The sequence below is a fragment of the Rhodnius prolixus genome, unplaced genomic scaffold (genome assembly GCF_049639745.1).
Source record: "Rhodnius prolixus isolate KJV_2025 unplaced genomic scaffold, Rpr scaffold_1, whole genome shotgun sequence".
Classification (NCBI taxonomy): Eukaryota; Metazoa; Arthropoda; class Insecta; order Hemiptera; family Reduviidae; genus Rhodnius; species Rhodnius prolixus.
Genome location: NW_027411581.1, coordinates 36,526,260 through 36,547,172, shown reverse-complemented (window position 1 = coordinate 36,547,172; position 20,913 = coordinate 36,526,260). Strand labels below are relative to the sequence as shown.

The following is a 20,913-nucleotide window of genomic DNA, read 5'->3' as shown; positions in this document are numbered from 1 at the left end:
GATACGAGGATGAACCCTTTAAGCAATTAAATTGTAATATTGAGAGCTTGCTGTGATTTCATTCTCATTCAAACTCAGAAACCAACTTCTACAAACAAGGTAGTCTGCTTTTTCGGATCACAAAGCTTCCATTTAATTTGGTAAGAGCATGTAAAATCCAGCAAATGCAAATTTAAAGACAAATATATACACATTTTTTTTTACAAAAATTAATTTGTAACATCTGTTTAAATATAACTCATCAGCTGAACAGAGCTAGAAGTCCAAGTGGCTTACATTATTCACTCGGCTAATTTCAAAGATTCAAAGAAGCAGATTATCCCGGAGATAAGTAAATGCTAATTGAAATCAGGTCGGTAAGCTCAATCCCTTGCTAACCTATGATTCTTCCCTTTTTTTTTTAGCAAGAATGAATGAAATCAAAGAAACATTTAAACAAATACGGCACAACGCCATAACTCCATCCACAAACATTTGCTGTAAACATAATCTTTAACCTTATTCAATTGGCTCTCTATTTATTTCTAGACCTTGACTTCTGCCCGGAGTATCGTTTCATCATAGTAGACAATTAATTTCAGAAATAAATATCTTATTTGTTTCCATACATCCTTTTCATGAATCAATAAACTGTTTTTTGATTTATTAAAAATGATTGTTTTATTTATTTCACAAGATTTACTTTATTAACTTTTGACTCTTAATAATTACGGTACAAATTTAAATTGATTATATTGAAAATCAAATAAATTTTAGATGCAAGTAAACTTTGAATCAAATGTGAATCGTTAAAAATTTTAACTGGGTAGCTGGACCTGATATATACAAGTAACAATATAACGCTCGTGTTGGCAAAAATGGAGTGGTTGCAGTGGTTCATAATGCATTTCGGATATCCCGAATGCATTAGAAAGACTTCGTAGCCAGGGAATATACAGTTATGTGTAACTTGTTATTATTAATAACTTTTAATTCAACTGTTTCATTTTATTAATTATTAACATAATGAAATATTTGAAATGATGGTCTTAAACTTAACTAAAATTTCGGAAGGTTTGAATAAAATAATGAATTTCGAACAATAGGGTAGTGTTCAGCATTTCCTGGCCTCGCATTAAAACTGTCCGGTAGGACAGTTGTATAAGGGTTGACCATCAAAAACTGCACGAAAAAGCGTAACGTTGAAAAACACCCAACTTTGACAATTTTTTTCTCTTTTTCTATAAAAGATAAAATTCCCAAATTTTCTTTAAATCTTACTCCAAACCCTCCTTCATAACTGTAATTTTTTTGCAACCACCCAGATCTAATAGGTTTCGAGAAAAAAGTTGCCGAAAATGAGCAAAAACCGCTTTTTCAAAAAATGTTCTTGTTCTTGTTCTTCTTCTTGTTCTTGTTCTTGTTGTTACCTTTTTTGTAAACAACGTAGCGCCTAAACGCGTGAACCGATTTTCATGAATGAGGTGTCATTCGATTCAATATTTTATGTAGATGTGCCTTTTGTGGGTCCCGACGCTGTACATCGAATGGGAGAGGAGTTAGCCCCCTTTATGTAAGGCCCCCTCCAAAATTATTATTACTAATTACTCTGTAAATCTTGGCCCGGTTTTGATAAAATTTGGTAGGATGATAGGGTTAGGGCTCCCCTACGTAACATTAAAGCGGCGATCAGCTCTTACACTTGTTAAGGGGAAGTATAGCAATCGTTTCAAATTATCGACACGTGAACCGATTTTTATGAATGAAGTGTCATTCGAATCGAAATTTTATACAGATTTGCACTTTAAAAGTCTCGGCACCGTGCCTCATAAGGAGGGGAGTTTGCCCCACCCAAATAAGGCCCTTTCTAAAACTATTATTACCAATATTTCTATAACGCTTAGTCCGATTTTGATAAAATTCAGCTCGAATAAGTGGTTAAACCTCCTCTACGTTGCTGATTCTCTTGCTCCTACTAAGAGGAAGTACTGCAATCGTTTAAATTATCAATGAGTGAACCGATTTAAATCAATGAATTGTTCGATTAAAAAATCTTTGCCTCTTTGCCTTTTAGGGAGAAGTACTGCAATCCTAGTTTATTTTTCTTACTCCTCTTAAAAGGAAGTACTGAAATCGCAGTTTAAATTTGCATTTTACGTACAAATACCTTCCTATGTTATTCAAAACGCTTTCTCAAAAAAATTGTATTGAGGATGGTTTGGGAGCCGCAACTACAATCATTTTTTAAAAAGATCTCTCCAGTGGTAGTTAACACCTTATCAGGTTATAATGATAGAATAGCATATTCCAAATTTTAAAAAAATCTGTAAAGCAGATATGTAACTTTGTAAAATAGGCAAAAAGGAAAATCTATCCTTTTGGAAGCTATAGATTACACGAAGCCACTGATGAATTGCAGAGTGGAAAACGGAAGGAATGATTTCTTGAGGGTTCTAGAAAAATTAAGATTCTCATCACTGGTGGTGTTCAAGAAAAGTGGAGAGGCCCAGGGAAGGATAATAGGTCTGTAGGATGTTAAATAGGCTAGAGGTTTTGGGGTTTTAGGAAATGATATGATGTGGGGAATTCTCTTTTGGATTGGAAAGCGGGAGGTTCTGAGAATGGAGTTATATATCAGAGTCATTATTGTCTTCTGGGGAAGAAGTCAAGAATTTTTTACTTTCTGTAATTAGGTCGTGTTCAGTGGATTTCTCTATGAAGAATGATCAATATATTTTATGTCCGCGGGATGGCAGAGAATGGGAGACGATGCGATTTGACGAGGAACTGGAGGATGTGATTTTGGTATGCAAATGGTGGTATAAATGTTTTATAGTAGATGATCAGAAAAAATTAGATGTGTGTATGGCTTTCTAGAGTGAATCATTTGCAGGAGAAGCGGATTTAAAGAAGTCGTTAATTTGATTGAAATTCCAGAAGCAGGATTCCGGTTAATAAATAATGGTGGAATGTTGAGCGTCCTCTACTTGCCGGCCATTTTGTAAGAGGAATTTTTGGCGGTGGTGTTGGTTTAGTGATTATTAAGCGCGTAGATCCAAAGTTCGATTCAATCTTGCGTGTTGCTACTTTTTACATTTTATAAAAAATGTTAATATTAAACTGCAATATTCCGTCCCCATCCACAATATTTGATTGGTAGTTGTTCGTCAAGCCCCGCCTAATAAAATTTTGTATTGAAATATCGACCTTATAAATATAAACGCAGAGCGGAGCTATAAACGGGAACGACTTAAAAGTCCATGCTTATATCTGCTACATTACACCCGACGTATTGTGATCGAGGTTTCCAGTGCGAGATCCACTTCTCGATTAAATCAGTTAAAGAGTGTGTCCCGAACTCCCATTCGCCTTAAATATTATCAAGCAATGGGAATTAGATCTAACATTAACACTTTATTCAACGCTTAACTGTGTCAATCAATGCCTACTCGTAGTTTGCACAACTAATAAACTAATAATTAGATATAAATACATAATCAAATTTTAATCACTTGTGTCAGATGTTATTTTAATTTCTAATAAATAGTTTCACATTTAAAAATTTATTAGGAGAAAAATTATATTTTTTTAAATATTTAGTGACGCCAACTTTAAAAACCGAAATTTTACCTGAAGCAAATTTCCTAGATTCCGAGGTATGGTTTACAAGATGTAAAAGGTTCTACCAGGTACAAAGTTGTGGTAGAAAAAAAAAAGGGGAGAGGGGATAACTGATAACTATTGGAATGAATGTAGCCGAACTAACCAAACTGAACAGTCCTTCAGTTTACCAGGACAACTGATTGAGTTCGTGTCTGTGCTGGCGATAATTTAAGATGGATGAACGTCTGAAACCCACACTTCGTTCAACAGCGTACCAGTTCACTTTTGGAATTATTGGTAATCATCTTTGCTTTCACTGTCTCTGATAAAGTAAAAGAAAAAGTAAGATCATCTTAATTAACTGAATTAAAAGAAATAAAGAAGTAAGTAAAGATCCATACTACATCCGAGTATAATATAATGTAGAGTGTGACAAAAGTTTTTGCGTCTTGTCTATCATTAACCTGAATCAACTGTTCAAATGAACGCAATGGTGACATTGTAATTGGTCACTTCATACTATTGTCATTCGCTTCAGTGTGTATTAGTCGATTTAAGACTAACTAATGAGTTAGAATTGATTTTTTAAAAAAATGATAAAACAGTGTATTCAATGTTGGATTTAGGTAATACGTATTTGAAGCATTATTTAAAAAGGGCTAAAGAACTCTAGCTGCAGCTCACGTTTTTCGGGCTTTCACATACGTGCTACAAAATGGCAATCGGGCCTTAGATCATTTCACCCAACTGTTTTTTTAAAAAAAGCTGTAGAACTTGATCTGGAAAAATTACTAGAAAACTGGATTGTAAGTGATCCCATCTACAATGAACACTTTACATAATTTATTCAATGAAATAAGCGTGCTTAAAACGCTAACATTTTTGTTACACTGTGGATCTTCTCACAAACCGCGGAAGATTATTTAAAGAACTCTGGATTAATTATTAATCCACCAATATTTTATCTAAATAAATATTTAATAATCAGAATAATGTAGAATGAAATGAAATCTTGAGCAAGTAGTGGATTGCTCGGTGGTGATCCCGGGTTCAAAATCACCTGCCTTTCCTTACATTTTCTCTTCCTAGAAACCTTTTACGGAAAATTTTCTGATGATTCTCTTAAGGTTCACAGTCTGTGATGGACAATGTAATAATCTGTAACGAGAGAATTGGCCCGGAATCCAGCAATGAACTGAAATAGGCTCCGAATGCCAATGAGCACAGATTTTGACGTGCCTTACAAAAAATTAAAAACAAATACTGTTACACTTTGTTCTTGGTGCAACCCATCAATCACCAGGACCGCCCAACTAAGTGCTCAGATATTTCGCAAAGAAAGGAACGTTCTTTCTCACTCTCTGAGATTCTTGAGTAATGCAATGAAATAGCGCAAGTGAAGTAAAATTAAGTTAATTACATATCTTGAGCGATCAGACTAAACTTATAACTAATGTTTTACACGGTACACCAATCACGGAATATCTTTTAAACTATCTTTAATTACATAAATGATAACAAAAGTTGTAGCTTTAAAAAGTCTGGCTATGTTTGATCTTAATAACATTAAGTTAGGGTTTGTGATAGTGGTTCCTAGGATGGGCTTGTAGCGACAAATTTTCGCTGAAATTGGCTCAAAAGTTTAATTTCAATATGGGTTCGCTTGAATAGAGCTCAGTAACCGTAAAGCAATGAACCGGCAGCAAGCACTCTAGTGTAACTTGTAACTTTGAAGTTCATTTACTAAACAACAACTACTAATAATGATCCAGCAATGGTTTTAAAGGGAATCAATTACATTTTTAGATAATAAAAAATAATAATAATTAGTGAGGGAAGGGATTAGCTATGAGGTTAGCATACTGGACTCCCACGCGGAGGTCCCGGGTTCGAATCCAGCAGCTGACCCTTAGATTTTCTCTTCCTAGGAGCTTCTTACAGCTCACTGTCCGGTGATGGACAGTGTTGTCTGTAACGAGAGAACACTGTCCGGAGGCCGGCAGTGCACTGGAAAAAGCTCCGGGCGCTAATGACCTCAGCTGTTGATGCGCCAAAAAAAAAAAAAAAAAAAAAAAAAAAAAAATAATAATTAGTGAATGAAATAAGCATATAATAAACGGACAGATTCGCATCAATTCTATTACGAAATTAGCTAGAAAATTTGACTCCATACGCATTATTTAGTAACCGTGAGAAAGTTTAAATGAAAAATGCATTTTTTACAATTCGATTTATAGTATTATTTTATGTTACTATTTATTTCCAAAACACTGACACCTTCATATATTCTAATTTTTCCCCCATGGCCCTGGAACGTTCGTATATCCATTTAAATTTTATGAGCTGATAGTAGTGCCTTCCTTAAAACGCTTAAATTAATTATAAAAATAATTAATTTTTATGTTAAGTGCTATTTTTAGTATAACGTACTTCCTTTTTGCATTATAACAGGAGCTTAAATGAACAGCCAAAATTTAGAGTTAAATTTCATAATTGGAAATTCCTCTTTACTCAACGTTTTATTCACGATCTCGAGATTTTCTTTGAAAATATTATACAGGCATAGAAATCATATTGATCTACACTTTTATTTGTAACTTTTGATATAAAAAATCGCTTAAGGACACTTCTGTGAGAGCGTACTTCTGAGACTTTTCCCTAAAGTAACATTTCAGTATACCCAATGAAAGCATTATACTAGAGGACCTCAATTTCTGCTGAAGGGCAGAAGATCTGTGAGCCCAATTTAGAACTAGGTCGCACACGACTGATTAAAACAAAAAATAAATAAATCACTAAGAAGGAGTCTGGCAGTGAGTTTCCGTCAGTTGGATTAACCCAGGGTTATGTAAATAAATTTAATTCTGGAAACTTAATTAATAATAGAGATATTCACATAAAAATCACTTTCAAATTAAAACAGAAACTAACAGCAGGGCGTGATGGGTGCCACTGTTATCACAAATCAATTGATAAGTAATCTTAAAGTGTTTTATCGGAACAAACCTACTGTATTACTTGTACATCGCGTCATTCCTCGGTATAAACCACGCACTTTTAGACATGATCGCTCTTATGTTTAAGTAAATTCAAAAATAAACTACTTACTGGTTATTAATCCTAAAATAATGGTCATAATTTTGAAAACTGCACAACACAAATACACAGTCAGCACTATACAAAAACAACCTAAATTATCAAAAAACTTAGGAACAATTATCGTTTTATTTCTATAGAAAATATTTCTTTTAATATGTTTTTCCTCAATATTATTATTATTTCCTTGAAACACAATTGGGTATTCGTCCCATAACAATTTATTTATTATAAAAATGGCGATTTTAAAGGGTAAAAGAAAAAATTTGCTAAAACAGGATATAAAATAAAAAACAAATGATAAATACACGCGACACAATACAGAGATGATTTTTAAACAAATCATCTCCTTGATGCTGAATCAGACTAGACTATAATACTGAAACTTTGAGAATACGTAAGTATCCAAATGTGCAAGTCCACGAGGTCAGTTCTAGACAGAAGGTAAACAGTTGCAATGCTGTAGTTTACTTCACTTGTCAGTACTGATCATATTAAACTTATTTTATTTATTTCCCTCCTGGCTTTCTAATCTAGAAAGACTGTCACATCGCGTCTCGAGGCACGCCCCTGGCTTTCTATCTAGAAAGACTGTCACATCGCGTCTCGAGGCACGCCCCTGGCTTTCTATCTAGAAAGACTATCACATCGCGTCTCGAGGCACGCCAGGTATTTAACTAAATTTTATTTTTAATATTTATGAATCATCACACACACACACACACACACACACCTCCAACACGCATAGACAGCATTCATCAGTAGCACATTCAAACAAATGGGGCAGGATGAATCTCGCGTATTAGAATGACTAGCCAGCCCTGCGGTTTCTCCAGAAAGACCTCTGTTAATGGCCAGGAGTGAAGGATCTAAAAATACTATTTGTTTATTCCACTTCAATCATAACCTTAAGGAATTAAAAAAAAAACAGGAATTCCAAGCCTGAGGTAACACTTTTAACTGGAGGTTACAAAAGTCTTGAATATTTGGAAATATTCTTGAATACAGATGCATCGATGCACATAATTTAACGAAAAAAAAGAGAAGATGTTCAAGTCAGTGCCTGGTCAAGTTTTACATGTCTAATTAAATATACTGGGATTGCGACTGATTGCACTGGCAATACAGGGAAAGACAAAATTTGATCTCACATAAGAGACACATTAAAAATTTAAAATGAGCCAATTAATGAAATCAAAGCTAGATAATAAAAATTCAGTAAATTGTATTTATATAAATGTTTGGACATTGATAAACATATCAATATGTCTGGCATCATCATTTCTAATCATTCATAATAATCTGGAAACTATAGTGAATTAAACAATCAATTTAATCGAATTTGAAGTCGAATTCCTGCATGAATCTTTAGAAATGTCCTCTCATAATAATTCGTATGGCGGAATTTTAGTTTTAAGCTTTCAGTTGAGATGTAAGAACGGTCTATCTTGAAGGTATGTATACTGTGAATGTGTGAATGTTCGAAGGATGTAAGTTGATGATGATATTGTGATAATTGCAGACCACCCTTCCACTTAGCAACGTATAGAATTCAAAGATTCAAGAAAACAGAATTGATTGCGATAAGCTATTGGGAGGTTACGTTAATTCTAAAATTCCAAATATACTCGTACTTAGTTTTGACGACACTTCCGCAAAATACCCCAAATCAAACCACTAATCTTTTACTTATCCATCGTATTTGTTGTATCCCTCACCGGTTTCGGGCTTGGATCATCATTTTACATTTTATTTAAATCATTTCCTCAGAAACTACGCTAGCCCCTATTATATATACTGTGTAAATTAAAGTTATAACTCCGTTTGCTTCACTAAACACAGATTATCCAAAAGTTTGGCTTAGGAAACTAAAAAAACTGCTTCTGGTATAAAGAATTCCAAATTATCTGCCACAAAAATATTACTGGGTAAACAATGGCCATTGGATTCCCAGTTATTGGATTATAAATGCTTAATTAACAATTATTATTTCACAGAAAAAAGCGATATAGGTAATTTATCTTACAACAAAATATAAGACGAAGTTTACATATATACTGGATTCCAACGCGGAGTTTTCGGGTTCGAATCCACTTGCCAGCCCTTAGAATTTCTTTTTCTAGGAGCTTCTTACAGCTCACTGTCCGGTAATAGAAAGCGTTGTCTTTCCCGAGAGAACATTGTCCGGAGGGTGGCAGTGCACTGTTAAAAGCTCGGGGCGCCAATAACCTCAGATTTCAATGCTCTTAAATTAACCCTTCAAAACTAAAAAACTTTACTATCTATGATAAACATTACCATTCACCAATAACAAAGAACCCTTATAAATATTGTAAATAACTGCTCATTAATTTACTAATTTAATTTAATTTTTATTTTTTACTATTTTTGCAAAAATATTTTACTTTTATCAACACTTTAAGTAACATAGCATCAACTTCCCTCATTCAGTCAATAAGTCAAGTGTAACACACGACGGAAACATAGTGGTAGTCAACCTCTTCATGGTGATAAAACTGGGTCAGATGCAGCTGCAATAGGCAGTAATCTTGTAATAATACCAAAAATCGCCCCTATTCCTGCATTTAGGTCTCAAATTTTTTGGAACTTGAAGAAAAAGTGTTATTTAAAGCCTAGAGATTAGTATTAAGGGAATATCGAGTGGGTGTTCATAACAGAATAGTTTTCTCTGAAGATGGTAATAGTTCAGTTCTGACATTCCTAGCTTGGGAAAAGATTCTGGGTAGATTTCTAACCATTTAGAGAGAGAAAAAGTGAAAAGACAGTGCTTATTTGGTGGTATGCCCAGGGAGTGAGTATATAAGGCAAACGCTGTATTATAAGGGCTGCACAAGGACTCCTGTTTGTGACAGCACCAAAAGGATGCCTACTCTGTAGTATAAATATATTTTGCATCTCCCTTCCGCACCATAAAGTCGGCCATATAATTCTCCCAACGGAAGGTTTTAATTCTCTCTTTGAGGTAACTAGATGGTTGATGCTGTATGCTTTATACACATACAAACAAATAGCACTATTTTTAGACCACTATTAATTACTGCGAAATTATTATCTTCAATACGATATAATATGCTGTAAGTTATACTCGTGCAATACGTTTTCATTGTTAGGGCAATAGTTTCTGTTATTGGTACAATAACTTGTTTCAGGCTGACATTACCATTCATTCATCTTCTTATTTGTAGAGAGCGCTAACAATGATGTCGTCTAGCCCCCAGAGGAATCCGTGAATAGTACTAAGGCACATCGATAGTTAACAGCTATCGATGTCGACCACCTTCCTTTTTGGTGGGGCACAGGAGATAACCAGGGGAGAGTTTTTAGATTGTGCTCTGGTCGCGGCATAAAAGAGGCGCTGGTTTTTGGTATTCATAATACGTTAAGGTTGCAACCTGTATTGTCAAATGTTATTTAGTGTTCGTACTTAGTTTAATTATTTCATGCGTTTAGCTTTGTATTTTATACGTTATTTTATACTATAAAAATCTAGTTTAATAAATATTTTGTATATTTCAATGTGTGTTCGTTACCCGTTACCACCCAATGCTCCAACATATTCATCAAAAAGGGAAAAGAACTTATTGTCAATTTCAGTCTTGTTTTTATTTTGGTTTTAATAATTTTTAAGCCTAAAAACTTTGCCATCTTCCGAGCTTACACCGAGTAATTAAACATTTCACAATGATTACATAACATGGCCTTAATGTTTTTTGGTTTCTCATACACTTAACTATTTTAAGAGAAAGTATAGTAACTGAGTCAATTATCTATTTTGAGATTTCAACGGGCATTTCCGTCTGGAGGTGTTCTAAGAACGAAAAGTGGTAGAAAACTCACAGATGTAGATAATTGAAATTCGATAACCGCTTAGGTGCCATCAGGTTTCAGTCAAAATCGGTGATCGAAAGGGCCACTTTTCTCCTTTTCTCAATATTTTCTCGAAATCAGCTTTATCGATTTTCTCTAGGCGTAATAATTTGTATAACTGCATAGATTTTGATCTATAACTGTATAGATGTAGTTCTATAACTTTTATCAGGAACATTTTATCGGAAATGCGAAAAAACGGTAATGTGCAAATTCTTCTGCAATGCCATTATCTATCTGTCATTTACGTCTCTTCATTTATGTGATGTCAATGGGAGTTAAATGGGTAGCTAAAATTAAGTTTCGAAAAAATTCCTCACACGGAAAAGTGCCTCTACTGAATGAATGGTTGACTTTATCGAGGAAAATTTCCTCAAAATAGATAATAGGCATTTTTATACAAGTTATAAGTCTTACTTGATTCACTTTTTTGAAAAAATAAGTTAAAGTACTTTTCAGGGTAGGGTTAGGGTAGGTTTCAGTGAAAAGTTACGTTTCTCGATGTTATCGATATTTACAAACTGCATAATGTTAGGAAGAATTTAATTTGTCTCAAAAATTTGGCGTTTAAGGAAAATATATGAATTAAAAGTTTGAAAAATTTAGGTGAAAGTTGTCTGTTTAAATTTACATGGAAGTTAGTTTGAAAGCTGAGTGATAACTTTTGATTATTTCTAAGATTGTGTCTGTTTAGGATTTGTTTTGGAATCGACTAAAAAGATAATTATATCACAATCACAGTAAAGATAAAACAGTCAAATATTGAGGTTATCGCACAGTTTTTAAACCAGCTGCCGTGTAAAAAATATTTTTTTAAATTACATATGTAATCAAAAACAATTTTTATTAATCACTGCAAAAACAAAGCAAAAATATGATTGAAATTGGAAATAATTTTGGATTACCCTAATTACGCTCCAGGACGTTCAGTGGTTAATACAATGAACTCTTCGCGGACAGCTGCTTTGTACTTGAGTTTTCTGTTACACACACTTCCCTATGATGGACAGTGTAGACAGGAGGTGGCCAGTTCATTGAAAATAGCTCCAGACGTCATGGAACTAAGATTTTGGACGAGCTTTTGCTTAAGTTTACTTAAAAATAAAATTAACAGAGAACGCCCACATACTTCTTAGCCCACGAAGTTTGCAATACTACTGAATTCAAGGAACATGTCATTAACTTAAAATTTAAAACCTACAACTTCAGGCATAACTAAGGCATTCTATTAGAATAGATTCTCCAATTAAAGCGCTTTATTGCTTAAAAATGGTCAGCAAATAGGTTGTTAAATAGTTAAAGCAAGTCCAAAGGTAAAATAAAATTATTTTATTAATTCCCTAACTTAGAAATAGTAACATTCATTGACATTATAGCTGGACTGGGAGGAATGACATCTGGGTGTTGGTTAGCGTGGCCTGCAGCAGCCATCAAACCGTACAAAGAAGGAACCCCTGGCTTTAAAGTGAAGATTTCAGAAATATCGACCTTAGTAGCATTAATGGACTTTGGCAACTTTGTCACACCCATACCATCAAGTTACGTTATGAACGCTATTGGGCGTAAATTAACGTTATTTGCTACAGCTATGTTATATATAGCTGCTAGTATCTGCGGGCTTGTCGCCTACAACGTAATCTGGTTGTACTTTGCACGAATATTCGCTGGCCTTGCTAAAGGTATTGCATTTACAGTCATACCAATATATCTAGCCGAAGTAGCTAACATTGAAATCAGAGGTGCACTCAGTACCATGTTTATCGGATTTTTAAATTTTGGAATGTTCTACGACTATGCTCTAGGTCCATTTATGGAATTAACGCCACTGGATATAGCTAATCTGGCTGTACCGTTAGTGTTTACTGCAGGGTTTTTCTTCTTTCCTGAGTCGCCCTACTACCTATTAATGAAAGGAAAAGTGGCATCAGCGAGGAAAAGTTTAGTATCATATAGACAAGTCAGAAAGAATGATACTTCTGCAAATACACTATTAGATAACGAATTCACACGTATGCAAGCTACAGTAGAAAACGATATGAAAAACAAAGCAAGATTTGTAGATCTATTTTTAACTGCCAGTAGCAGAAGGGCTTTGTTAATTATTTCAGCACTAGCTTTATTCCAACGAGCCAGCGGTATCAGCCCGACCATAGCGTACAGCACAGAGATCATGCCGAAGAAAGGAGGTGGATTATCTTCCAACGTTTATTTGATACTTTTCAGCTTTGTACTTTTAATTGCCAATTACGCAGCATTACCATTAATTGATTATTGGGGAAGGAAACCATTGCTTATTGTATCAAGTGTAACTACGGCACTTACTACTCTAACTGCCAGCGTCTACTATTATTTGGAACGAGAAACTAATGTGGATGTAACCAACATACAATGGATCCCATATGCATGTTTATTAATATTTGCTACCACATACTCCATTGGCATTGGCTTTATACCATCAACTCTTGTCGGCGAATTATTTCCAACCAATGTAAAATGTTATGCTGGGTCCATATCTGCAATCATCCTAGCGGCTACCTCATTTTCAATGAACAAATTATTTTACGAAGTGTCCATGTTTTATGGGCCCCACTATATGTACTGGTTCTTCACAACAGCCTGTGTCGGCTGCTGTATATTCACCATATTTCTAGTATTTGAAACAAAAGGTAAAAGTTTTGATGAAATCCAAGATATTTTACATCAAATAGTGGATCGACAGAGACCTAAAGCTCAAAAAACTAGTACAAAGGACTAGCAAATTTTTGGATGCAAGGGATTAATAAAAGGGGCTAAATCTATTCTGGATGTCGAATTGTGATGCAATTCTTCAGCAGCAAGGTGCTTCTCCCATTAAGTTTTGTAAATAAAATAAAATTATAGTAAATATACTGTACAGCTTCCTTTGTCGTGAACACTAAAGAAGGTTTACTTCGGTAAAGCGCTTTATTGTTTTCAATAATATTAATACTCCTTGTTACATATTACTTCTAATACTAGATTAGCCTTCCAACCGAAATTCATGATGTTTTAATTCTGAAATGCTAGACGAGTTCCTAACTCGGGGATAATACTACTGCTCGTTTTGCGGCCTCTACGTAAAGTAACCATACCATCCTAGTTCGACCCACTAACTTACAAATATATACGAAAAGTATTATAAATAGAAAGTGGCAAAGTCAGTGGGATAATATTGATGAAAAACTTGAAAGAATTTAAACCATGTGTGCGAAATGCTAAAGTCGAGAACTACCCGCGGCATGAATCGGTAATTTTAACGAGGCTAAGGATTGGACATACACGTGTGACACATGGGTACCTCCTCATTGCCGAAAGAAGGCCGTAGGGAATACGGTTGCGATATGCATCGGCTCTGCCCGGTAGCTTTCGCATCATGTAGTCTATTCTGTTCACACCTTGCCTGATGCAAATGTATTTTTATAAAGGCAGTTAAAAACAAAAACAAAAAAAAAGAAAAGAAAAAAATAAGTTAATGGTTCTGGATTATCCTGCTCTCATCTTCCAATTCATCCTCTTTCATTGTTTCAATCTCAACCATTTGATGTTAAATTTTAAACTTGCCGGAATTGTCTATTTTTCAGTCGTTTCTTCCAGACATAGATTATTTCATGAAATCTTTAACTTTACTATGGCACTTAAATAAGTTTGTCATTGGCCCTTGCATTGACAATATTAACTTTATCAGGCAGGCTTGAGTTATTCGACGTTTCAGATCATCGACTGAAGCCACAGGATTAAGGATGCTTTACACTTTATTTTTGTAGGTATCCCCACAAAAAATAGTCCATTTGGGTTAAGTCCGAAGATCGAGGTGGCCATTGGATGGGACAATGAGTCCCTAAGCACTATTCATGGAAATTTCTGTCCAGGTGACCTCGAACAACTCTCGCATTATGTGCCGGGCAACCATCTTGTTGAAAATACATATCTAGCCGACGCTGTAGATGAACATCTTCAAGCAGAACTGGCAAAATGTCTCTTAAAAAAAAAAATGGTTACCTTTCACCAGTTAAGTTCTCTCTGTAGAAGTATGGGCCGATTAGTTGATTTCCTAAAACTTCACACCAAACGTTTGTAGAAAAAACAACCTGAACGTCGAATAACTCTAGCCTGCCTAGATCTTGACTTCGCCACCATAAGTGCTGCTACAAGCAAAGCGTGGGAGTCCAGAGTTTTGGCTTGCCTATCCGTTGGTTGTGCCCAGTTTGAACAGATTCTTTAAAAAAAAAATGACGTAATTTTGACAGTAAACTGAAATTTGTTTTTCATATTTTAAATTACCATAACTTTTGAAAAACCTAACCGATTTCAAAAATTTTTTTTTTTTTTTTTTAGGAGCTCAAATACTATAAAAATATGCAACAAAAAATATAACGTTTCATTTGAAAAACAAAAGTTGGATACTGTATCTCGAGATACAAGGGTTTAAAAAAATGGGTCAATCACTGAAAATAAACTAGACTGAAAATGATTAAATACGTGTTTTTTATTTTTTCGGAATTTCCCGTTGTTAAAAAAAAAATGGGTGGAGCATATAACTCTGGTCACTCTGTATATATAAGCGGCCGCAAGTCGCTACCCACTTTTAAACTCCCACGGACCAAAATTGGGTCGCACCCTGAATGGTTGCGATACACTGGTTTAAACGAGATATCACGATAAAACCAAGTGTATGTTAACGTCAAGGTAAAAAAAATAATTATTATTTACCGCTCAAATTATGTATACATAAACGAAAATACATTTGAAAACCTTAAAAACCTCGATACCGTATTTACCAAGCGAAATTAAGGAAAGGTTAGCTGCAGGTTCCAAATAGTTCTTTCGTACTGAAGCGGATTGCTCGAAATTATACTCTACGGATTAACTACGGGTAGAAAGTGATTGGTCCTAATGTTACACCAAAAGAAAAACTGGTTACGCACGCAAAGTGTCCGTTGCAAATATGGCTAGGTTCGCAGTTCTGGATAATATAGTTGATTTGATCTGTATGTTTATGGCATTCCTAACCGGTTTTGGTCTTTCAATATCATAAGAGATAGATTATGTAGTTTGGTGTAGAAGGTACGATTCAATAAATACGCGAGCTACGACAGATAAAGGGTGTGTATAAGTTGCAAATGAGTAAAATTCTAAGGAGAATATTTGGTCCAAAAACCTGTAAAATGGAATGTGGAAAATAAGGAGTAATAAAAAACAAAAGGGAAAAAGTAAGTATACTTTATTTAGGGTAAAGTATTACCCTAAATAAAGGGATTAGGGATAGATTGTCTGGGGCATCCAGAACGGCTGGATTCGATCCTAATTTTTGCATTATTTTACTTCTCTCCAAAGAAGTGTAACCCAGACCTCATGAAATCTTTTTGGAAAAGGATCCAATTATTCAATAATTTATTATTTATCATTTATAATACTGTCTTGTACCACCTCAAACTTTTCATTATACTGTCTAATGATAACACTATCATTCCGATTCCTACGTCATTCATATGATAACAGTGAACAGATAAAATCAATTAAAACTTCTGCAATAATCTTATTAATTAATTCTAAATTAAGTTCTATTTTAATAAAAATTGTAAAAAAGAGAAATGAGGTCCTTTAAATTCTTACTTCTCCTCCTGGACTTTCTAATATGGCCGTCTAATTAAAAGATAATGACTGACCTCTCACGAGAATTCTCAAGGAAAATTTTCATGGAAAAAAGGGTACGACGTATTATCAATTAAACTAATAAGTGAAATAAAAAATAAGTCCATTATTCATCTTTTAAGACGAATATCTACTCCTCTCGCCCATTTAGAGGTTGTACTCCACCCCGGGTAATCCGACGTCACCCAACAACACAGAGGATTTACTTAAGATGGAATATGTTTTTTTTTTTAATTGAAATTCGCTTCCTAAATGGAACAAGAAATATTTATTTGATAATTAACATCAAGTACTGCATAATCCAATTCGTACAAACGACAGAGCCTCGTTTTGGTATCCTAAGTTTCTCGCAAACCGCTGCTACTGATTTTATTCAAATATTGTGTAATGATTACAAAAACTCAAAAATCTACATATTTTACTAGAAAAATTGTTTGCGGAAATTCGATTAAGAGGGGTTGGTTAGATTCTTCTAAATAGATAAGAAGTAATTATGAAAAACGTTAGGAGTTTTTAAAAAAAATGTTGATTTTGAACGTTGATATTTTAGTTGTAAGAGCAAATCATGTTGAGTGTTAGTGTTCTAAATCAGATTTGTAATTAATTGACAAGCCATCCATTTTTCAAAAAAATAAAAGATAAAATTTAAATAAAAAAAAAATGGGGAAGATTTTGTTCGAAAATTAGGGCAAATCATCAAGTTTTGAATGATTCGCAGCATCAACGAGGTGTGGCTATTAAATAACGTGACAGATGCTGCTACAGAAGAACTATGCATGCGCCAAATCTTAACGACCGACACTGTGCAGCTTAAAGCCTTCTCTTTCGATCGCAGCGAAATCTGTCTGACCGGAACCGTCATTTGTGTAAGAGGTGTTAGTTTCGTTTTACTACATGATACTACACGTGTAGTAGAGAAACCAATTGTCATGAAATTTCACATGAAACTAGGTAAAACCGCTACTGAAACTTATCTTTTATTAAAAGAAGTTTATGGCGATGAATGTTTATCACGTGCGCAAGTTTTTGAGTGGTTCAAGCGTTTCCAAGATGGCCGAGAAGATGTTGGAGATGATGACCGCCCGGGTCGCCCTTCCACGTCCAAAACGGATGAAAATATCGATTATAATTAATCAACATTACTACCGTGAGGTGCTTGCTAAATTCCGTGAAAGAGTAAGGAAAAAACTACCCGATTTGTGGAAGAACAAGTCATGGGTTCTCCATCAAGAGAACGCGCCGGCTCACACTGCATTGTCAGTCAAGACGTTTCTAGCCAAGTACAACATCCCGGTTTTAGGCAATCCGCCTTATTCGCCTGACCTGGCCCCATGTGACTTTTATCTGTTCCCCCAAAGTCAAATCTGCATTAAAAGGAACACGATTTCAGTCCGTTGAAGCTGTAAAAGAATGTCATGCAGGAGCTCACAGAAAAAGACTTCCAGCACTGTTTCGAACAATGGTAAATTCGTATGGAGCGTTGTAGGGATAGGGGAGGGGTGTATATTGAAGGTGATAATAACTAAATATATATAAATTTAAAATAAAATGTTTAATAGCTACAGTCTCGTTATTTAATAGCCACACCTCGTATAGTACACTTCGATCTCTAGACAGCGTTCGTTCACTGGTTGCTGACAGCTCCTACAATATCGATCGCTTTCTAGAAGGAGCAATCGTATGGGCAGCGTGTAGGAATCGAACCTAGGACTCCACGTTCTAATCTAGTACTCTTTCCAGAACAATGTGGGAGTGTGTTTTGGGGGGTTGGCTGTGGGATGTGTGAGTGTTACAGTGAGTGATGTCACTGCTAATGCGATATTAATGAAACTTATTTCCTCCGCCCCCGAAATTGATTTATCAAACTTGCACAAATGTAAACTTCACTATTATATCACATTCTAACTCTGGCACATCGCCTAGCCAACAGATTAAAACAAAAACTCATTGACAATACTTTTTTCCCTCCTCAGAATGGACAGAAAATTAGTGCAATTCTAATCATATGTGGATTTAAGAGTTCAGAATAAAGAAACGAAGAAGCGCTGAGGAGGATCCAATCACTGTAATGTTCTCAGTTCCGTTAAACCTAAAAGACAGCTTTTTACTACAAAAACTTTAAATTTAGACGACTTCAGAAGTACTGATATTTTACTACGCATCGATTCACGATTAATCATAAATCACAACGCTAAAATGTGAAGCAGGCCACAAAGTATAACCAGGCCGCAACACACACGAACCACATTTAGCTGACTTATTCATAAAATGGGCACATGGACAATGTCCGACTAAAACTGGCGGACTTCACATTATTAACAGAAAGTTAAGACTTCATAAAAGTAAATGAAGTCAACATATGCCTATCACATCTATACTGTCACTGACACAATCTTGATACACAGCGACTGACTGACAGACACTAGGGCTAAAATCAATTGGCTAGTGTGCCCCATAACAAGCCGAAAAAAAAAGATGTACGAAGACGTAAGTGCTCCAAATTTTATCACCTCTGAAGTCGGCCTTACACAACCAACTTATTTAATTGATTTATTCAATTATTATTAATAATGTGCAATTGCTATTTCAGTTGGATTGGCAGGAATGACATCTGGATGCTGGTTAGCATGGCCGGCAACAGCCATCAAACCGTACAAAGAAGGGACACAAGGTTTTGAAGTGAAGGTATCGGAAATATCGACAGTGGTAGCATTAATGGATTTAGGCAACGTAATCAGTCCGATTCCTGCCAGTTACGCTATGGACGCTATCGGACGTAAATTAACGCTATTTATTACAGCTTTGCTACATATTGCTTCGAGTATCTGCGCCCTTGAGGCTAATAATGTGTTCTGGCTATACGCTGCGAGAATACTGGCTGGCCTGGCCAAAGGTATTGTATTTGCCGTTACACCAATATATCTAGCCGAAATAGCGAATACTGAAATCAGAGGTGCACTAAGCACCATGTTCATCGGATTTTTAAATATTGGATTGTTCTATGATTCCATAATTGGCTCATTCACGAACTTAAGGACAATGGATATAGCTAATCTGGCTGTACCGTTAGTTTTTACTGCAGTGTTTTTCTTCTTTTCTGAGTCGCCCTACTACCTATTAATGAAAGGAAAGAAACAATTAGCGAGGAAAAGTTTAATTACTTTTAGGCAAGTTAAAAACGAAGATAATGCAACAAATACTCTTTTAGAAACTGAATTGGTAGCTATGCAAACTACAGTTGAAAACGATATGAAAAACAAAGCAAGATTTGTAGATCTATTTTCAACTGCCAGTAGCAGAAGGGCTTTGTTAATTATTTCAGCACTAGCTTTATTCCAACGAGCCAGCGGTATCAGCCCGACCATAGCGTACAGCACAGAGATCATGCCGAAGAAAGGAGGTGGATTGTCCCCTAATATTTACATGATAATTATGGGTTTTGTACTTATAGTTGCGAATTACGCAGCATTACCGCTAATTGATCGATGGGGAAGAAAACCACTGCTGCTTGTATCAAGCATAACTACGGGACTGACCACTCTAACAAATAGTGTCTACTATTATTTGGAGCGAGAAACTGATGTGGACGTAACCAACATTCAGTGGATCCCATATGCATGTTTATTGATATTTGCCATCACATACTCCCTTGGCATTGGCTTTATACCATCAACTCTTGTCGGCGAATTATTTCCAACCAATGTAAAAAGTTACGCCGGTTCTATATCCGCGATAATCCTGGCGGCTACGTCATTTGCAATGAATAAAATATTTTATGGTGTATCCGTGAGCTACGGGCCACATTATATGCACTGGTTCTTCACAATAGCCTGTTTCATTTGTGTTTTATTTACATACTTTTTGGTATTCGAAACAAAAGGTAGAAGTTTTGAAGAAATTCAAGATTTATTACATAAATCTGTCGGAAAAAAGAGATAATAAACAATCTAGTCTTAATAAACACCATCTTAATTTATTTTTGTAAGTTTATATTTTTTATTTTTTTTATATTACCAAATAAAACAAATGACATTAGCTTTTCTTTTTTCTTCAAAAAAGAATCTTGGTTATAATTTTATGCACAACTACCTTTGCTAGTATACTGACAATGATTTTTACATTTCTTTGCAATACTATTTCGAAAAGCAAGATTCGCAGTTTACATGACGAATTTCTTTTTCCTGATACAAAATTTATAGCGCTACCTGGGACAGATGTGTACATCATAAAGAAACTAATTAGAAATTCTAGGTCCAAAGGCAGAGTTTCCCAACAGGAGCGGGACAGCTGAAGGTGACGTAAGTATTAAGTCAGCAAGCTGGTTTAAAACGACAACTACTAGGGTACAAACCAGAGAATCGCCTGATGCCCTAACCAGCAAAAACTGTTAGCACGACCACGTTAGTATTACTCTTGGTCATCCCGTTTATTAACTAGTGAACTGGGTCCACTATTATAACTTTCATAGTTTCTACAATGTCCACAATTATGTAAATATTATCTCTGAAATGTAAGCTGCAGATGGCTTAATAAACTTGATAAAGGACACATCTAACCAAATAAATGTAAAACTTGTTTAGTTTTAGTTTAAAATAGTGATTTGTATTATTTAGCCATAGTTATAAGTAGCTGGGAAAATGATGAAAAATCTAATAGTAGCCGGTTACCACTGTACTC

The 20,913-nt window shown here is 35.1% G+C and overlaps 2 protein-coding genes across 15 annotated transcripts in view; one reads left to right on the top strand and one right to left on the bottom strand.

Annotated features, from left to right (window-relative positions):
• The window catches only part of LOC141448166 (dystrophin, isoforms A/C/F/G/H-like), an 898,384-nt gene that overhangs the window by 599,484 nt on the left and 277,987 nt on the right, over positions 1 to 20,913 (bottom strand). The window lies entirely within an intron of this gene.
• Positions 3,513 to 20,271, top strand: LOC141448249 (facilitated trehalose transporter Tret1-like). Of its 5 annotated transcripts, none has more exons than XM_074116502.1 (2): positions 3,513 to 3,924; positions 11,943 to 18,815. In XM_074116502.1, the coding sequence occupies exon 2, from the start codon at positions 11,957 to 11,959 to the stop codon at positions 13,319 to 13,321; it is 1,365 nt and encodes a 454-aa protein (XP_073972603.1). In that variant the 5' UTR covers positions 3,513 to 3,924; positions 11,943 to 11,956; the 3' UTR covers positions 13,322 to 18,815. The 5 variants fall into 5 exon arrangements, with proteins under 5 accessions (XP_073972603.1, XP_073972583.1, XP_073972595.1 ...); XM_074116482.1 differs by having other exon boundaries at positions 3,514 to 3,879; XM_074116494.1 differs by lacking the exon at positions 11,943 to 18,815 and adding an exon at positions 18,827 to 20,271 and having other exon boundaries at positions 3,642 to 3,879.

What these genes read in the sequence shown, in the direction of transcription:
- LOC141448249 (XM_074116482.1), top strand. Translation starts at nt 3,816, where the DNA reads ATGGATGAACGTCTGAAACCCACACTTCGTTCAACAGCGTACCAGTTC. An exon ending in GTTCACTTTTGGAATTATTG is followed by an intron (nt 3,880 to 11,942) that starts GTAATCATCTTT and finishes TTGACATTATAG; the next exon opens with CTGGACTGGGAGGAATGACA.